Below are 19,579 nucleotides of genomic sequence, written 5' to 3' on the forward strand. Positions count from 1 at the left end.
TTTAGAACTGATTAAAAAAGGAAAAGCCTTATGCAAACTTAATGCATAATTAACCTGAGAAATGCACTTACAGAAGACATTGAGGTCATGGGAGCATTAGAGCCACAAAAACAACTCCATTGGTATATGAAGGATAAGAGCATCCACAGTTAAATTATTTGAATACTCATCTACTGCAAAGGATAAAACCTTCTGTATCCTAACCAGGACAAGCCTCCCTTCCAGGCAGATTATAGCAGATTTCTTACATCTTACTCCAAAGCATTTGATGCCAATGGCCAGAAAGAAGGACCTGGGCTGGACAAGTCCCTCTCTGAGGCTTTGTGTCCACATCAGGTCTCTAGCAGAGTTTATAAGAGGGACATTCCTGCCCTACTGTGTGCATCTGAGTGGGACACAGAGGTTTGCATGAGTTACCCTTGGCTGTCTTTGCACTCAGTCAAGAAAACCAGCCCTTACAGGAATGATTAATCTCACCCCAAGTGCAATCAGGTGAGTTGTCCTCATGAGGTGCCAGTCCCAGGGTGACCCTGACCCAGCTCCACAAGTTGCCCTGGGCAGCACACACAGATGGGAGATGTCTTAGGGCACTCACCAAGCTGTGCTTGTGACAGACCCCCCAAAACCAGTGGGCTGTAGGGGCTTCAGGTATTTTTAAGCCTTTACAAGTCTGCGCAAGGACACATAGAAGTCTCACCCTCTCCATTTTCACCAACCCCTCCTACATACCTCTCAAAGCCCTGCACTTCCCTTTGCCCCTTCCCTAACATCACTGTCAAGGTTTCACAGTGCAGAGGCACCTTTCAGACCCACCCAGCTCTCCTGACCGGTGTTTGGGATTCCAAGGTCCCAAAGATCTTCCTGATGCCAATTAAAATAAAAAAAGGAAAGCCTCCTGTTTGCCAACACCCACAGGCCTTGCCCTTCTCTCCATTCCTGGCTTGCTTACAATCATAGCAGCTGTTTCACATTTCCCACTTTTAAGAAACTCATGTTAAATCAGGGCCTCTCTTGCCAAAATTCAGCAAGACAGACTTCATGAAACACTTCAGAGAGACTGAGAGCTGCCTTTCCCCAGGCTGCCCCTCTCTCAGCAGATCATGATCTAAATTCTTGAGGCTCCCTTTGGAGAAAGCTAATGACAGTACCAGCAACACGTGTCCAGCCGGCTGAGCGTGGCTCTCACATCCAGTTTTGCTGTCATTGCTCTGCACCCAAACATCCCACGTGCACAGCGCCTGCTTGGGATCACTACAGCATCCCGGAGCGATCTGTTGCCATGGACTCACCCGGAACAAGTTCTCACATCCCCACATGCCCTCAGGCAACAACTTTGATGCTTCCAGCACCCACAAACTAGGGGCACTGCCAGCAGCACTGAAGGGTCTCTGCAGGGCAATGCCAGGCTCTGTCTTCCTGTTCCAAGCAAGCCAAAATAAAAAAACCTGGATTTTCAAATAGTTATTTTTACAGCTAATTTCATGATATTTTGATAAAATAAGCTTGAGTTCCTTGTATTTGCAGAAAGCAAGTATTTTAGGGCCCCGGGCTTCACTTGAAGTGCCTCTCCACCTCTTCAAGGGCTAGAAAGGCTCCTTGGGAAGGAGGGATGCTATCAGACCACCAGCCTCTAGGAGAAATGAAAACACCAGGTGTCATAAGGCTCCTGATAGATAGAGCAGCAGCAATGACAATGCAGAGTATGTTCAGGGCCAGGTGAAATCAAGCCTGACCCAAGCTCAGCTTTATGTTGCATTTATCCCACTGCACAGCACAGACCCATCTGCTGCAACAGGACAAGGCAGGGACTCCCCTACTTTCCCCAAAGGCCTCAAGGACTGGATTATGCCAGCTATTCAGTACGTTTAAACCCTCAGCTCCGTGAACAAGGCAGGGTACAGACAAGGTGCTGGACCTCAGTGTGGTAAGGCGGCAGCCTTGCAGCTGCAGAACCCAGCATGAACGGAGGACTTGGGCAGTGAAAGCCCAGGGAGCCCCTGGCTTACGGTCCTGCAGTGATTATGGCAGTTGGAGCATATCCTTAAAAGCCTCCAGGAAAGCCAGGTTTCCATCTGTTGCCATTAACACTTAGAATCTGTACTTTCCCTGCAGAAAGTGAAAGCCTGGAGCAACCTGGTCCTTCAAACTGGCAAATGTGCACAACCTGCACAAGTAGGCACTCATCACTCATTTCAGCCTTGTTTCCTTCACCCTCTTACACAGGGCCTCCTGTTACATTTAAGGAGGGTTTATGGAATAACTGTCATCCCCATGTCCATTGCAAGTACCATGGAAGAGCACTGACAAGCACAACATCCGATGTCTCTCCATTTTACTGAAAGGGAAAAGCTGTCTGCTGGTAGTAGCCCAGAGCCCAAGATGCAGGTCCCCCACCTATCAAATAACAAGAAAACACAACCCTTCCTCAGCTCACAGAGGTGCTATAACTTATACCTGACACTTGGAACATTCCTTGGCAACCCCTGGTAAAACCATTAGCACTGGAGGGGATGCAAGGTCACACTGCCACCTCACTCTGCCCATATGCAGCAAGTTACTGCCACCAGCTCACTCAACATGCAAGACAAAATAAAATTTAACTTTCATCTGCTTTGTGTTACTTTTGAAATGAAATCTTACATGCTCACTAGACAGGGAGGCTACACTCATCAGGTCACCATGAAGACCTGATTCCTTAGAGGGACATTTACTCCTTTTTTTAAAAAAAAGTAACATTGCAGAGACACTTGGAGACATCTTTCCTTGTTCACACGGAGAAAAACTTGCAATGTCAGGTTTATTGAATGACACTCTGACACCCTCCTCTCACAGACCTTTTGATCTACCTGCACAACATTCCTGGCACAACTACTGATGGCCCCAAGCACCTCACTAGGAAAAGGCCAGTCCCCTCCAGGGCTCCAGCCCTGCAAGCACCCAGGTTGTCCAGCTCATCTCCACAGGGATGTGCAATTGCCAAAGCAGACTGACATCCTAACTTTGGAGAGCTTCCAGTAATCAACTGCTCCTGGCTTGAACAAACAAACACCCATTTTCCTGTCTCAGTATCAGCACTCCAGGCTGCTCCCCAGGTTTAGACCAGCTTCCTCTAAACATCTCTGACCTTCTCCTCTTTCTTTTTAAGCGCATGGAGCTTACCCTTCTTTTGCAGATAATTTCCCTTGGACCTGTTAATTCCTCGTCCATCAAACTTAAATTTATCTTGTCCAGGTTGCAGCCAAGACTTGATGCCAGTGATTGTCCATGCTGATGACAGATCATTTGTTTCAGTAACCCCATGTACCAGCCCTGCAGTGAATTTCCATCCAGTGAGAGTTCAGTACAGAAGAAAAAACTCAATGTCCCACGTTAAAAACAGGGTTTGGTTGGTGACCCATGCACGTGAGAAGTCCTGCAGGGTGTCAAAGAACTGATAGCACTGGCTGGATACTGGGCTTGGCATGAGTGGCACTGCCCAGGAGGTGAAGATGTTTTATGTTCACCCATGCCTGGAGATGACCATTCTCATTTACGTCTCAAAACACAGCATTTTTTCTCCCGAGTATCCTACGGCCTTTGCAAATCAAGGATCAGGTTGTTCCAGCTTGGGGCCATGCTGCTGCTATTCTTTCAGAGGCATTTTACACCCAGAGCTTTGGCAAAACCCTCTGCTCAGTGCATCATCTCCGGGCTGTACCTGTCAGCCAGTCACACAGCAGAGCTCCCAGCAGGGAACAGGAGGGAGGGCTTGGGCCAGGGTCTCCCCTCCGTGTCACATCGGAGCACTGCTGAAGCAGCCTCCCATCAAATGGGAACCTGCCAATCCACTGGGTCCTCATTCCTTCATCAGAGAGTCTTAAGCTTGCCGAGATCAAGGGCCCTTTCATTGCTCGTTCCTGAAAGCCAGGAGGAAGCTGCAGATATACTATGAGCACTTAGGAGGAAAAACATTACAGCATCTAAAGGCACTTTAAATGATTTAGATACAAACTTGCCTGTAATAAGACATCTATTTTGGTTAATCTCTTAGTTGCAAATCTTGAAACTCTTGAACCTGCCTCGGGCTACTGTCAGCAGCACTTCATTTAACACTGCTTATTGGGAATAACTGCTATTTCCCACTGTAACCTCCAAACCTCTTAAAGTCTCTCTTATTGCTTTGCCCAAATATACTTGCCTTGAGGATACAGAGGGTTTTTTCTTGCTAAGAACTGTTAAAATGATTTGAACAAGCTGAATCAGAAGAGACCGTTTCCCAGGCAAAGCGGCCAAGACTCAAAATATCATCCCCGTGATATTTAGGGAGTGATTTTTTTTTTTTTGGAGCGTTTACTTGGGTTATGAAATTGAATGGCTGCGCTTTGATCACTCCTCATGAGCAAAGGAGTCCAAAGGATGGAGGTGTCATCCTACAGGAAAGCCACTTGGGGCCAACCACCCCTGCCTGCACCTGGGGGAAGAGACCACGTCCTCTACCTGCACCAGGGACACAGAGACCATCAGCACTCCACCATGCCCGTGTTCAAAGAGACTGGTGGGGGGTTTAGTACCACTTGGTTAAGCTCAACCATATTCTTATTTCAAGAGGATGCAGAGCCCTAGCACTCACCCCATCCCAGCTTGGCTCTGCTCAGCACTGCAGGCAGCTGGCCCTTAGACATACTCTACTGATGGGCTCCAACCCCTATAACTGATGGGAAATGCACTAACTCTCACATAGGCAGCAGCATTAAGCAACAACCCATTTTGTTCCCAAGCAGCAACCACATGTGTCCCGGGTAAGAGCAACAAACAGAAGTATTTTTAACTATAGTACAGGATTTTCCAGCCCAGTCCTGTGTCTGAAACAACAAGTCACCTCTGCAGGTTTGCAGATGCCATCAATAGTGCAACTCCAGTTACCATCTCTGCTCAGTGGGAAAAGGTCTGGCCACTAAGTACCATAGAACACCAGATCCTCAAGGATCATCTGATCCAACCTTTCTCGGCAAAAGCACAATCTAGACAAGAGACCCCAACACCCTGTCCAGCTGAACCTTAAAAGTGTCTGATGTTGGGGAAAAGTAGTTTTGACCCAAATGGTGCAAGACACAGAGAAATGGGGGACCACAACCCCAAAGGAAAGGGCTTACACCATGCTGGCTCAGAGCATGCACAGACCTGACTTGGGATCAGCTTCTGGTCCCACCAACAGCACTAAGGGATCACAGCTCACAAGGGCTTAGAGACACACTCTCCAATCCATCTGCACCAGGTTGCACCAGAAATTTTGATGGAAAAAAAAAAAGTATGAAATATGTATATATAAGCTGTGCTTAAATAAAAACATAGCTGTGTAGGCTCTGGCTGCTAAAGGACCCAGTCTACCATATACATACACCCTGGTTTCAATCCAGGAGGAATGAAAACCACCAGTTAATCCAGTCTCTGCCAAACTATAACCAGCACAGCAAGAATCGGCATGCTGACTGCAAAGCTAAACTGGTATCAGTGGGTATGGGAGCACTCAGCTTTGGCACACCACAGTCCCTGGAAAGCTGCAAACATTCAAACTGTGTGTTTCCAGCCAGTGCTCAAAGCCTTTTCTTCCCTGTGCCTCCCTCTTCCCTACTGGTCTGGAGCTAACCCTTAGTCTGAACTCAGGTTGCAGATAAGAAACATTCCACTAGGTTTAAAACAAACACTTATTTCCCCTTCCCCTAAATATTCTACTTTGCATAATCAAAACCAAACACTCTAAAACCGCTTCTTCCCTACTTGAGGCAAAACACATGCAGCAAAGTACCTGCACAGCCCTGGGCTTTTAGAGATAGCTGGACCACAGTACAAAAAGTTACAATTTGAAGTTATAATATTAAAGTTATTACATTTAAAGTTATATTTAAAGCAGAATAAAAACTCATTGAACTTACTTCTTTGCACATAGCAGCACCCAACTGCAGCTCCAGCTCTCACAGAAGTTACCAGCAGACCAGAGCCATCTCAGGAACTCTGGATCAGTCCAGACCCGTGTCCTGGCTCAAAGCAACGCTTCCCACTCAACGTGCTCCCAGCCTCATCATTTCCAATAGCAAACAGCTGCTGCTTTTAAGCCCTCCAGAGAGTTGAGGAGTGGAGCACCTGCACCAGCAGCTGATAGCACTTATTGCTCTTCAATTAAGCTAATTTTGCACCAGGAGAGGAGACAACTGTGCAACCTTTCCTCAGGCTACCTTCAGTTCTTGGGTCCTTGTGCTATGACAATAAGATGAGGGCAGGTCCTGGTGCTTGCTGCAGCACCTGGAGGTGCCTCAGTGCCCAGCCAAGTCTGCCTGTGGTGGCAGCAGGAGCAGGGAAGAATCACAGTGGCCCTGCAAGCACAGGAGGTTTGCAGGAAGAGTCCCTGGGCTCCTTACCATAGCACAACTGCTATTTCTGTGCTCTGTCCCTCCAGCAAACCTCGCACAGCCCAGCGTGCTTTATGGCAATGCAACAGCACTCACTTTGTTGTACTACAAAAGCCCACGTTGCACGTACTCCAAAGTTGACATTTATGATTCAGCACACTGGCCTGACTGACAATAGCAAAAAGACCTGTTCAAATCAGTTTTCTTCTTTAGCAAGAAGCACTAAGAATGTGGTGTACTTTACTAAAACAAAGATGCCAGATTGAGATAGGGTAGGTGGCAAGACCAGAGCCTCCAAACCAGTGGGAAGTGTCCCAGCTATGGCTGCCGGCATGACCTCAAATCTGCCCATTCCTCCTCCACGCCAGACTGCAGAAGTGCTCAGAAAAGGAATCATCAAGCATCTGCTGCACCTCTTTTCCTCCATAGGGCTGAAAATGGGTTTGGTGCTTCCTTCTGCACATGCCGGTGGGAACAAGCCATTGCAGCCAGCCCTGGGGGAAGGAGAGAGGGACACAGGGGGTGCCAGCAGGACAGAGGTTTCTTTTTGGGCGTAGAAGGCACCTCCAAGGTGCAACCCCTGGTCTCACCTTCAACCAGAGATGGGTCCCTCAGAGGCAGCTATGCTCAACATCCATAAATCTTTATAGCAAGACAGATGGCCATTAGAGATGCTCCTTCAACTTCCTTCCAAATGCTTTGTATCTTCATCCGTCAGTCAGCTTTCTTCATTGCTAGATAAGTTCCCTTCCATTTTGGAGAGTTTCAGAAGTAATTTGCAGACATCCTAGCTTGCTCAATAATTTTGTTCCTTATTAAATATCATTAATGATAGGGTTTTAGACTCTCAGCCATACATTCACTTTCTGCTCTAGTATAAATTTTAATCTATTTTCCCTCTTCCATCTATTCAAGTCTTTTAAAAAAAATTACTGGAATAAAAAGGAAAGCACCAAATAATTGAAAGGAGCAGCTAAAAACAGGCAAGGAAAGCTGAAGAAAGTTATGATGATTGAAAAGTTCAATAAAATTGGAGGAAAGAAGGAAAAATTCCAATTTTTAATGAAACAGATGATGAAAAAGGCCTTTTTCAGCTAAGTATTTTTAATATGAAAAATGTCAACAGGCTGTAATTATGATGCAAGCCTATTGCACTACCCTGCGCCGTTCCTCATTTGTGCAGATGTATTGGGCCCGCAGTTCCGCCTAGCTAAGTACTTAGCAAGAATAAACCCATTCAAAATTCCCCCAGCGTGCCCGGGCTGTGCTATCACACCACGCTGAATGTCTGCGGAAGTCATCACTGGTACATGGCAGCAGATCCCTTTGGCATGAGTTGCTTTCCAACCCCAGATCCAGCTCCCACCTCTGCAGGCCATCCCAGAAATATCATCCCACTTCACTTTCCTTGTTTTAACTGGCTAGAGGTGCATTTTCTCCTGTCCATTTATCCTCATGCTAAATCTTTTCAGCTGATGCTTTCAAAGCCTAACCAATAAAATATCAAAACCAATAAAATTTTTTGTGGGAAAAAGTTTCTCAAAGAGAGAAAGCGTAAAGGATGATTGTTTATAGAAAGCTATGAGCAGAAAATGGAAGGTTGGAGTTGAAATGCTCATGCAGATGAAGCTTGAACGGTCTATTCTCACCATAATAATGAGCACATACATGATTAATGAAAATATTTATCCTCGTAACCCACTGCAGCAAGTTAATATTTAATCCAAAGTCCACGTGAAAACCCAACCTCTCCTGGTTCCTCACCTACCTCCTTGTTTCCTTGGAAATCTCTGAACTCTGCAAACTGACCCAAGATTTGGCTCTTTGGGGCTGATCTAAGAACCACGCTGTCTTTTTCTGGCTTTCTGCATAAGTACCACACCTTTTGATCCCGTAACGGCCGTCACTTGGGACCTACAAGGTTTCTTAGATAATCCCAGAGAGTCGGTGCTTTGTAACTCGTCTCACTTTGATATTCAAGGCAAAGCTGGACAGCCCACACATGAAAAGACAGCCTTCCCTTTCTTCCCAGGCTTAATTTCATCTGCAAATAAAACATATTGAGACAGATATTTACAGAGGAATGCCCTGATCCTCCCGGGAGGGCCATGGAGCCTCCAATGTGTAATTTTGCTTTAGGAATACGATTTTAATCTCGACTTTCTTCTGAGGCTGGTGGCAGAAGAGAAGAAGGGCAGGGAAGGGGGATCACTGGCGACAGTGCTCTCCAAGAGCTCCTTTGCTCCCCCACAATTTAAGCCTAGGACTCATGCAGTATAAAATGGTGTGGATGTATGCAAGGGGACTTTCTGCTTCCCTGCCGTTGTCCCCTCCAAAGCTATTTTAGGACATCGTTCTTAAAAGTCTACAATTTTTACTTTCAGAAAAATGAGGTCTGTACATTTTGCTAGCAAGTGCTCTCAGCTATGACTTAAAAAAAAAAGCCAACAAGCCACCTTTAAAAATGGTGTACAGATTAAAATAACTGCTAAGCCCTGGGTCTTGATTCTTTGTGACAAGGAGCTTACACACAGCCATCCATCTCCCTGTATCCCAGCCCCTCCATCCCACACTCTCACTGTGGGTAGTCCCCAGCACTAAAAAAACTACAAAAAAAGAAACATTTTGGCTTATGTGGTTTTCATAGAAGCCCCAGAGGGGAGGATAAAGCACAAAAGGTATCAGTGTTCCTACGGTCTGTCTGCTTCTCCTGAAATCATGTCTTACTGCTATCACTCAGAGCTACAGCAGAGCAGTGATTCCTGCCTGCTATTGACACTGCAAAAGCTCCCCAAAAGGTTGGTCTGCCATTCCACATTGCCATTCTGCTGTTGCTCCATTGTCTTTCTGCTGTTTTCCAGCTAAATATTTTCTTCTTTTCACCTTCTTCATAAAGAATGACTTAATGCTACTCTTCTCTTGCCCAGTATCACTGGTTTAAACCTCCATTGCATTGCATGCATATGTCTACAAAAATTTTTGGTGCTGGGAACCCCACTAAAAGGTTCTGGCCTGGAGTATCAGTTCGTTATTGCAGGGTTGGTTCTAACAACCAAGATGTTGTGTCATTCGGATGTGTGTAAGGGCTTGGCTGGGATGCCCAGGCCCATCACCACCAGCCCCCAGGCAGGGCTGGGCATGTGGTGCCATCCTCGCAGGGTTATTCATGATGAGAACAGTTCAGGGGAGGGAAACTTGGTGAAAATATGGTTTCAGTAGTAATAAGAAGAGGGACTTTGGTATATTACTACATGCTATGAGGTATGTCTTTAAGCTTCAGTAAACTTTTGGAGTCCCTGGGAAGCTAGTAATGCACTTTTGAAGGAAGCATGACTTAAGAAATTGCAGTTTTTAGCTTAGCTGGGTAATGTTAATGAGAAAATATTGTGAGATGCGGGTGAAAGTCTCCTGAATCCCGTAAGCTAGGAATAAATTATTCTGTTTTCTTAATTGAAGCAACGCAGTCCAATACTGCTACTAAATCAGGCTGCTGATGAGAATTATTTATTAATTTGTATAGAACCAGACACAAGCTCAGCCAAATAAATGCAAACTAAACTGTAGCAAAGAGTTACAAAGTTTGACTTGCTGTGGGCATGGAAGAAAAGTTTTTGAGAAGGAGCAGGCAGGCTGGGGCCAGCAACCTGTGCGATGGAGGTGGCATAAGGAGGTGGCACAGGGGTGGAGATGGAGGGACAAATCCTCCTTTCTGCTGGAGCCGTGGCGAAGATGATCAAAAAACCCCAGGCTTTCAACTGCAGTGCAGCAGCTTCGCAGTAATTAAAGCTTGAGATTGCCAGCTCTGCCTATGCCTGCTGCAGCCCGGCTTGCACATCAAAAGGAGATGTTTCCCATGAGGACACGTCCCACGTCACCATATTCAGGTTTTGATGCACACTATGGGCCAGCGTGTAAGAGTGATGATCCAGAAAAGTCTCTTAGCAGCAGCTCATATTGAGCAGGTGATGACGCATCCCCCTCGGGTACCCCAGGCTCACACTGACACGGTGGTGCTCTGGTTTTTGGGTAGCACAGGCTCATCCAAAGGGCCTGTCCCCGGAGCAGGACAGTGGCCCTCCGGGGCAGAGCGGGCTCCCAGCTCCAAGGGCTCGGCCTCTGAACGTACCACGCAGCCGCAGCTTCCTCTCCTGCTGGCACCTGGCCTCCTACCCAGAGAGGATTTATTCCTCCCTGAACAGGTCTCCAATGACGTTATTAATCAGGGAGATGGACGAGTACAACACAGTTTATTGTGCGCTGCGGATGAGTGATAAGTCTGGGCGCCGATGCCTGGGATAGCAATCAGGAGAGGGTGAGCGAAAGGAAGAGGAGGGAAGAGCAGCATTGTGGGTAAATATATGCGCTTCTGGTGGTGATTACCTTCCAAGTAATTAGTTTTTAAATCAGGCAGACGTTTCAGGAACTACTGACTATGAGCTGCTTTAATTATTTATACTCCCTTTTATTCTTATTATTTATAGTCATCCTCTTTGGATGGTGATGTTCTCTAGGTCGGGCTGGTCAGGTGGAACTGGGACCCACCTCCAGCCCAGCCCGGCCGAGCAGCCATCTCCTCCAAGGCTGCCAGGCACCCCGAGAGCCTGGCTGTGCTGGGGGGCCCTCCTCTCCCTCCCGCAGCCAGTCAAAGGGGAGTGAGCGCCCATCATCGCTGCGGAAAGCCCTGCTCCGATCGGTAATTAAACTCTCACTCATCTTCATTTCCCTCATTTGTTAAAGTGAGGCCACTCAATAAGCCATTAGTGCAAGGCCCTTTCTGTCAGCTACAGCATCGTTAAGCAAATTTCCCTCCGAGACAGCTCAGGAGGGTGCAGGCAGGGGAAGCAGCCCCTTGCCTGCCTCCTGCTCTGCCCAAACCCTCCCCATCCGCCCCCTCCCAGGTCACTCCTGCCCTACAGAACAAAGCTTGGGGCAGGGTGGGGGGGAGGATTTTGCAATGGCAAACCCTTCCCCCAGCTGGGATTTTTTCCTACAGCACCGCGCAACCCCCTGCTCCATCAGAGCATCTGGTGGTGCTGCTCTCCCATCACTAACCCCACCTCTCCAGAGCCTGGCAACATCTGGAAGCCATTCCCTGCGCCATTCCCATGAACGGACCTCCGACCCGCCAAGCTCCTCCTCTGGGCAAAACAAAAGCTGCCCTTATTGCTGAGCTGGGGAATTTTGCCTGCCTTCCCCTTGCCCCAACCACAAACCATTTCTCAATCTGTCACCAGGAGAGCATCTGCCTGGAGAGTCCCGAAGCATCCTCTGCCCCATCTCCCTCTGTGGGCATGGTCAGATGCCGGCACTGAGGAAAGCTGCAAAAAACCCAAACACCAGTGCAAGAAGCCACCATATGGGGAAAAGCTGCTGCAGATTTGTCCAAAAGCAAAGCCCATAGGCCATATTTGTAATTACTACAGCTACATGTTGATATTTTCCCCCTGCTAAGAGCTTTTGCTCTGGGTCTTGCTCTGGTTACAACAGCGAGAACATCTTGATCTCACTGCTTCTCCCCAGTAGACTCATTTGGTAGAGAAGAGCTGTGGGGGTGAGGAGTGTCTGATCTAAAGCAACCATGAAACTGCAGTATAGCACAAAAAAAAAGGGTATTTCTGGGGATGAGTTTAGCATTGGGGCAAAGGGGGGGCCCATCAACAAACTTTACTGCACACCTCACTGGACGCTACACATGATGAGCTGATTCACCACTCTGAAACCCAGGTGTCAGCAGAAAAGCAGAAGAAAAATATACATAAGCTTGTCCTGCACTCTACACACCCATAGGAACCCTACCGAACCCAACTTCTGTCCTGTTGGGTTTGTTTTCATACAGTTCCAGAACCACAGAATCCCAGAGAGGTTGAGGTTGGAAAGGAAGGACCACTGGAGGTCATCTGGTCCCAACCCCCTGCTCGAGCAGGATACCTAGAGCTGCTCGCCCAGGACCATGTCCAGATGGCTTTTAAATTCAGCTGATTTTGGGGGGGAAAAAGTACGATAGACATGTAAGATACAGATTAAAACACCAGACTGGATGGTGTCTTGTCTGCAACACCAGCGAGAAATGTGGTTTTCAGGAAGGCAAGTCCTCACAGTGAAGTCACCTTCCAAGGGCATCCCATGGGCAACACTGCAGTCATGAAAGGTTTTGAAGACCATCTGCCTGCGGAGCTAAAGCCACATTTGTGTGAAAGGCAAGCTGCTGCTTGCCCTTGAACTAGGTGCAACCCACTTCTTAATAAAAATGCCAGCAACTGCAGGGGAAACAGCTTCACCATGAAAGCAGATGAAGGGGACCCACCTCCCTCCCTTGGGATTTGCAAGGACACAGAGGCCACGCTGGCTCGGTCCCCAGGACACTCAGCACCAGCAGCTCCAGCATTTTGTAGAGCACCTGGGGCATATATCCAAGGCAGGAAGAGTTAAGGGGATTAGGAATAAATAAAACATTCACTCCAAAGTGAACAGAGCACAGCAGCTCAGGAGCTGGACTCTCCCACCACCATAGCCCCACAGGGTCCATGCAGCAACGATCACACCTGGCTGGGAACAGACATTTCCAAACAAGCCTCCTTCCATTTGCATTTGAAACATTTATTTTGGGAAATACATATTAAACACTATTATTTATACAAAAATGGACTAAATTTGTCATAATGCTTATAACCCCCAAAAGGCCATTTTAATAGATCTGGATGAAGGTTTTTTTTTATTGTATTATTTTTTTTTTCTTCCAAAAAAATAATCAGGTTACAAAGGAGAAAGCGGCGTGTCTTGCTTGGCCCAGCTTGAGATATTGACTAGAGGAAAAAAAAATTTTAAGATGACATTTGCAGAAGCGCCTCACACAAGAGATTTTCTCCCCTTTCATAGGTTTTTAACACTTGAAATATATATATATATTTTCAGTTAACACACATTTTTTGGTTTTGTTTTTGCTAAAATATAGCAAGTCAGCAAGTGGATAGCTGTTCTTCCCCAACAGCTCCGTTGTGCTGTTGCGGGGGGAACATGAATTAAAGGGGAGAGTGGATTCTCCTTGTGATGCACCCCCGCACACACCCCTTTGGCTATCGGGGCGGGGCACACGTGTGGGGAGCCCCTGCAAACCCTCCACTGAGCAACGTCATCTGGGCATCCCCACCAAGATGACAGCAACCTCCTCCTTCCTCCTGGTCACCTGTGTTGAAGAAGGTGGCTCTGTCCCCCGTGGAGACCATTGGGTGGGCTCTGCAGGCACCTTCCAGTGCTAGAGGATGGGACACGCTGCCATTTTAGTATGTTCCCCCCCTCCCCAAGAGTGATTTGCAGAAAGTTTTATCCCTTAGAGAGGATACGGAGACTGACAGAGCAGACAAGAGAAAGGCAAGCAGAGTCAGGGTGGGGGGGCAGGACTACAGAGCTCTGCTCCAGGACCACCCGCTCCTGTGTCATGGCATGATTTAACCAACCCCCTTGCAGGGTTTTATTTACTGGCGACTCATTGAAAGAGGGGGCACGGAGGGGCAGAGCAGGGAGGGCTGTGGGGTGCAGCACCTACAATGCTGCCCCAGCCCTCCCCACGGCTGCAGGGCTTGGTCCGCACATGCACAGTCCCCTTGCACAAGAACTAGCAAAACAGAGGAGCGTGTTACATGTACACATGTCACACAGGGGATCCAAAAAATAAAAAATATGATTAAAAAAATACCCAACAGCCTCCTCTGACGTAGGGAAAAGCCCAAGAATCACAAGGGTCAGACAGGACAACCCTTCACCTTCCACCACCGCTTTGCAGAGACGTTCCACTCTCAGCCCCCTTTGGACATACTCCGAGCAGAAAAAAACCCACCCAACTGAATGAAAAATAAATACACAAGCATTCCCAGGACATCAGCCACATCTACGGTCCAAGGGAGAGGGAAAAGGAGTCTCTACAAAGTGTCGCAGGCCTTCTGCAGGCTGCAAAGACAGACAAGGCAAGCCCTCCCTCCCCTCTCCCACACTATTGCAAGGTAACAGTCTGAAAAGGCACTTCTCCCAAAGCAGGTCGCTCTGCCTGGCCGGGGGTCGGTGACAGGCGAGGTGACACCTAAACACTCCCAGTTTATTGCATGTAGGCAGGGTAGAGGGGTTGGGGGCTGGCGGGTCCCAGAGGGCTGCAGAGGACTCGGAGGAGGCAGCAGGAGATAAGGATGGCACCGTCTTGCTCTCTTCATACCACCGTACCTTGCTTCCAAAGGCTACATTCACCTGGAGGAACCCTTGCCTTCAATGGACGGAGAAGAGCCTCTGCACCGAGAGGCAGGCAGGGCTCCCAGGGGCACCCTAACCCCACTGGCCCCACAGCTCTGCTCCCCCAAGCCAGGCTGTCGGGCCAGTGCTGGGGGCCAGAGAGAGCCCAACCTCCTCAGGGGGACGGTCCCCAGCCCAGGGATGCTGGACTGGGGGCTGAGAAGAAAACTCATGCCACAAAGCGGGGGGGGAGGGGGGGTGATGAGCGGTCGCCCCGCTCCGCACAACAGAGATGGCGTCTGGTTATTTGGTCAGTTAACATTGGCAGGGGGCTTGGGGGGGCGTGGGAAAAGGGACAGTGGCAGAGGATTTATATAAAAATAAAGGGGGAAGAGGGGAGAAATAGCGAGCGTGAGCGAGCAAGGTCCTGGCTACGGAGCGAGACGGTTACATTTCGTTAGCCACCAGCTCTTTGTCGGCCACGCCGTTGGAGAGCGAGCTCTGGCCCTCGTTCAGCCTCTTGACCCTGTAGGCTTCGAAGTGGATGTTGCTGGTAATATCCTTTATGTTCTGCATGTGTGTCCTGCGGGAAAGGGAGACAGGGGCAATCACAGCCTGCTGGGAGCAGGTTCAGCCAGCCCAGCCTCTGCCACCCCAACCCCTCTGCTTTCAAACACCTCCTCCAGCCCACACTTCCCCTCCTGCTTTACTCGTTAACAGTATCTTTAGGGCACAGGAGGACAGCAAAGGCAATTATGGGCAGCCAAGACCAGAAGCCTTCACTGTACCAACAGCCTGTGCCTGGGTACACGGAGCCCTGGCTGCATATCACTCATCTGGGCAGACCCCGGTCCTGCAAGTCCCTGGGATCAGGTTTTGTAGCCTCACACAACCATCTGCCAGCAACACCTCATGTGTTCAGAGTTTATCTTGCAGCCAAATTTAGAAAGAGCCAACGCCCCCTCCAGCATGCCAAGGGGGCTCAGCCTCCCACTCCCCTGCAGCAGGGACACCTCTTTCCAGAGGGACCAGTGATCACCCAGACGCCCCAGTGGAACAACCCTGGGACACAGAAGGGTGATGTCTTGGGACTGTGGGCAGGACCTGGGGCTGATGAGGGGTCACTAAGGCCAAAAGGCTTCCCAGCTGCTTGCAGGTGAGCTGGAGCCACACTGCACACACACTGCCAGCAATCTTGGGAGTCTGTCCTGACCCATCCACTGCTCTTCTCCTCCCTTAACTCAGCAGCGTAGGTGAGAGGGGATGGAGGGATGGATGGGTGGGTGGGTGGGTGGATGGAGCAGAGTGAAGCAGCAGCTGCTTCAAGCTGGGCTGGGCTCTTCCCTTTCTTTGGATGCCACCTGGTGACTGAAGGCTACAGGGACAAGGCACAGCGCTACCGACCTGATGAGGAGGTCCCGCAGGTAGGCGAACTCACAGTGTGTCGTGTTCTCCACTGGTAGGAAGAGAGAGAAACCCATCAGCGCGCACCCATGGCATGAGTGTGGCAACCACTCTGGGTAAGGAGGACCCTTTGGGGCTTCACTAGTGTGTGGAGGGCTGAGATGGGGACCTACCCGCAGGGCCTATAGGGTGCAGGACTCATGAGTCCTCTTTGCTGCTGTAAGGCCAGTGATTTTCCCAGGTACCTGCCTCAGCTCAGCATGACCAAGTGGCTGGTGAGGTGTGACTGAGCATTCCCAGTCGCTTCCCACCATGTTCCACCAAGGGAGGGAGCTCCCAGCAGCATCTCCCACTGTGACCCCTGCTTTGAACCAACGCAAGCTTAAGTGGGCCCCAAACAAGGCAGGGAAAGGGACAGGGTGAGCTTTTCACAGCTCCACAGAAGTGTTTCATCTATAGCTTCACCACGAGCATCCTGCAACATCCCAGGCATACCTGTGCCTGGGCTGCCCGGGCTGCTGCTGCGGAAGGACTCGACCTCTTGCTGACAAAGGCTACTGCTGCCTGACAGGGCTTGGAGCAAGCAAGAGTGTTTGCAAGAGGGGAAAATCAAGGGATGTTGGTCTACCACAGTTAGTCTGAGGGCTCGCAGTTTACCCAGCATTTTAATTTAAAGGATTAACTCCGGGGTTTTTTTGATTTTTTCCACTCAAACAGGCTTGAACATAATGCAGAAATGGCAAAACAACAAATAACACTGTTCTACAAAGGCTGCCCGTGGCCACGGCTGGGTCCTGGTGCCTCCCCATGCTGAAGGCAGATGCCACATGAGTGGTTTAACGAGTCCCATTAAACTCAGCGCTTCCAAGGACAGAGCACGAGAGGGCAGCAGAGCTTTAAAATACACTGATTTTCCTGGCATCTTCGTTAAGCCATCCCTCAACACAGGATTCTTATTAAAAAGACTCATAAATGAGAGAAACCTATGAAATGAAGGGGAGGAAGATAAGACAGGTGGCACTGGAGATGTGCCAGTTGGCTGTCAGGGACAGGGAAACGTGTAGATGCACTGGAGCCATGCACTTCACTGAGCCTTTAAACCATGATTTAAAATGGGGACAAAAAAGGAAGATGCTGATGGGATGAAGATGGAAGAAGGAAGAGATCCCACAAGGGCACCAGCCAAATGCATGGTGGAAGGTGCAGAGGCCGACAGATGCCAGAGGAAAGGCTCTAATCTGGGCTCCAGACACAGAGATGTCAGCACTGCACTTGTGTGTCCTCAACTCCAGCTATCAGGCATTTCACTGTGCAACCAGCAGAAGCCAGGCCACAAGAAACCCAGAAGTGTCCTCTTCAGTACTCAGCAGTCCCCTGAGCCACACGAAGGCCCAGGAACACGGCACAGGAGCATTGGCCAAGGTGTTTTCAGCCCCCAAACACCAGGGAGGTGATTTTCTTTGGAGGGGCAGGGAAGCACTATTATACACCTCAACCTCTACTGCTGGTTTTGGACCTCATCGCCTTCTGTCAGGGCAGGGAGCTGGGCTCAAGAGGTATGGAAACCAAGACAAGGTACCTTCAATGGTGCCCCATTTGGTCTTCCTTCCAAGGATTCTTCTTCCATTAACCTGGTACTCCTGGTCACTGCCCACCACTGCAAACGGTATCATTTCCTGAGGAAATAAAAAAAAAAAAGGTTACATTTTCCTCCTGAAAACCAGTCAGGAAACCAAGCTGGTGAACAAAGTCCTACGTCAAAGCTGTTTTCAGGAGAGAGTTTCAGGGGATGAGCTGGTCTGTCCCTGATGCTCCTGAGCAGCATTGCCTGCCAGGGACCGCAGGCAGCAGCACCTCTTGCACATGTGCCCAGTCCAAAACTAGTCTAAAACCAGCCCCAAACCAGTCTAGCCCAGCACCTCATTGGCAGGCACCAGCGTACAGCCAGGGCAAAGGTATCATGATGCTTCCCTGGGAATCTCCCCCAGCATCTGGCAACCTGTGGCTCAGTCATTTCCTAATCCAAAGTGGTGTCTGTACTTCAAGTCCCTAGAAGACTTTTTTCTTCCTTGAATTTGTCCAATCCATTTTATTGAGCCAAAAAAATTGTTAGCTACTTCCTGTAGCAAGGAATTGACAGCCACGAAAACAGGGCAGCCTACAGACAAATTCCCTGCCGGTGCCAGGAAGGCTGCTGCCCTGGTCAGGGATGGGCAGACACCAGCACTCCCTGTGCCTGGGCCAGGGCAAGGGGACATGGGACCTCCCTGCTCGCTGGTTGCTGAGGGCACCTTTGAGGAATGGAGCTGGGGGAAGGAGCAGTGACACGGACAGCAGAGGACACCTTCCCCAGGCACATTCCACACCCTCTTTCTGGCCCTGCTCTGAGCTCTGGCAGGATCCTGCGTCCTGCGCAGACCCCATAGACAAGGGGCACAGCAGCTTTGGAAAGAAAATAGAAGCCCTTTGCAAGAGACCCCCCAGGTCATCAGCAGCCCCCAGAGCTGCAGGGCCCACCCAAGCACACCCAACCCACAACCCCACGCACTAACCCTGAATTTCTCATTCACTAGCCGATCTTCAGAGTCTTCATCAAACTCCTTCTGAGGATACACATCGATCCCATTGGCAAGAAGATCAGCCATTATCTAGGAGGGAAGAGCAGAGGAATACGTGAAGGAGACACGGGCAGCGGAGCTGCACCCCCACTACGGCGGCTGCTCCCAGCTGACCCAAGAGGCTCTTGTGAGCAATGTCCACAGGTCACAGCAATGCCCAGCAGTAGCATCTTCCCTCTCCATCCTAAACACTGCCCAGCTGGGGGTGAGAGACCTGTGTTTAACTGCTACACAGCTACCAAGCGCTTGCCCTGGAATCTCTGCAAGAACCTGGTGCCAAGACATGGTTCAAGCTGAGAGTAAGATGAAGTCACATGAGCTGGGTGTTGCTTTGGGACTGAAAGAGACAGTAAGACAATACAAGCTGCACCAAGCAATAGGGAACGTAGCTGCCAGGCATGTAACTCAAAGTTAAGAAGTTGCCTTCTGGTGTTTGCTTACACTCCTTGGAAAAGGAGTCACAGCAGCACTTGGTCAGAGGGGACAGGGACACAGAGAGCTTGGAAGTGTGGCCTCTAAGGACACTGCCTCTGTGCAAGGCAAAGAGATTCTGAAATCAAATTCCTGGGTGGAGGCTCAGCTCATGGGGAGCACGGACGATCAGCCTTCTCCAACAAAGCTGCAAACCCAAACCCAGCCTGCACACCTGCTCCCATTGCTTCCTATGGCAACAAACTCCTCCACATCAGCCCTACGCTGCAGGCTGGCAAAGGATCCAGGCCAGAGAAACCCCCCAGCCAGCCTCCCACCCTCTAGCCAAACCCACACACTATTTTTAGGAGAACAACCCATCAAAGCCAACTCCACAAGGCATCAGAGCCCATTCCTCTATCTCAGTGCCGCGCTGGCATCAACCTAGGTAGCCTGCAGCCAGGCTGGTGCTTCACCATCACCTGCCCAGCCCAATCCAAACCCAAAAACCTACTGCCTCTCTGAACTAGTTACATCCCCCAA

General features: G+C 49.4%; 1 protein-coding gene across 8 annotated transcripts in view; it reads right to left on the reverse strand.

Moving 5' to 3' along the window:
* Nucleotides 1–12,962: 12,962 nt before the first annotated feature.
* SEPTIN9 (septin 9) overlaps nucleotides 12,963–19,579 on the reverse strand; it is a 144,806-nt gene continuing 138,189 nt past the window's right edge. For all 8 annotated transcript variants that reach the window (XM_074888845.1, XM_074888847.1, XM_074888844.1 and 5 more), the window contains 4 exons: nucleotides 18,560–18,655; nucleotides 17,587–17,683; nucleotides 16,008–16,059; nucleotides 12,963–15,186 (listed from right to left, as the gene is read on the reverse strand). In XM_074888845.1, coding sequence (XP_074744946.1) covers nucleotides 15,051–15,186; nucleotides 16,008–16,059; nucleotides 17,587–17,683; nucleotides 18,560–18,655 — 381 coding nt within the window. In that variant the 3' untranslated portion in view covers nucleotides 12,963–15,050. The remainder of the gene's footprint in view (nucleotides 15,187–16,007; nucleotides 16,060–17,586; nucleotides 17,684–18,559; nucleotides 18,656–19,579) is intronic.

This window comes from Strix uralensis, chromosome 19 (assembly GCF_047716275.1).
Source record: "Strix uralensis isolate ZFMK-TIS-50842 chromosome 19, bStrUra1, whole genome shotgun sequence".
NCBI lineage: Eukaryota > Metazoa > Chordata > Aves > Strigiformes > Strigidae > Strix > Strix uralensis.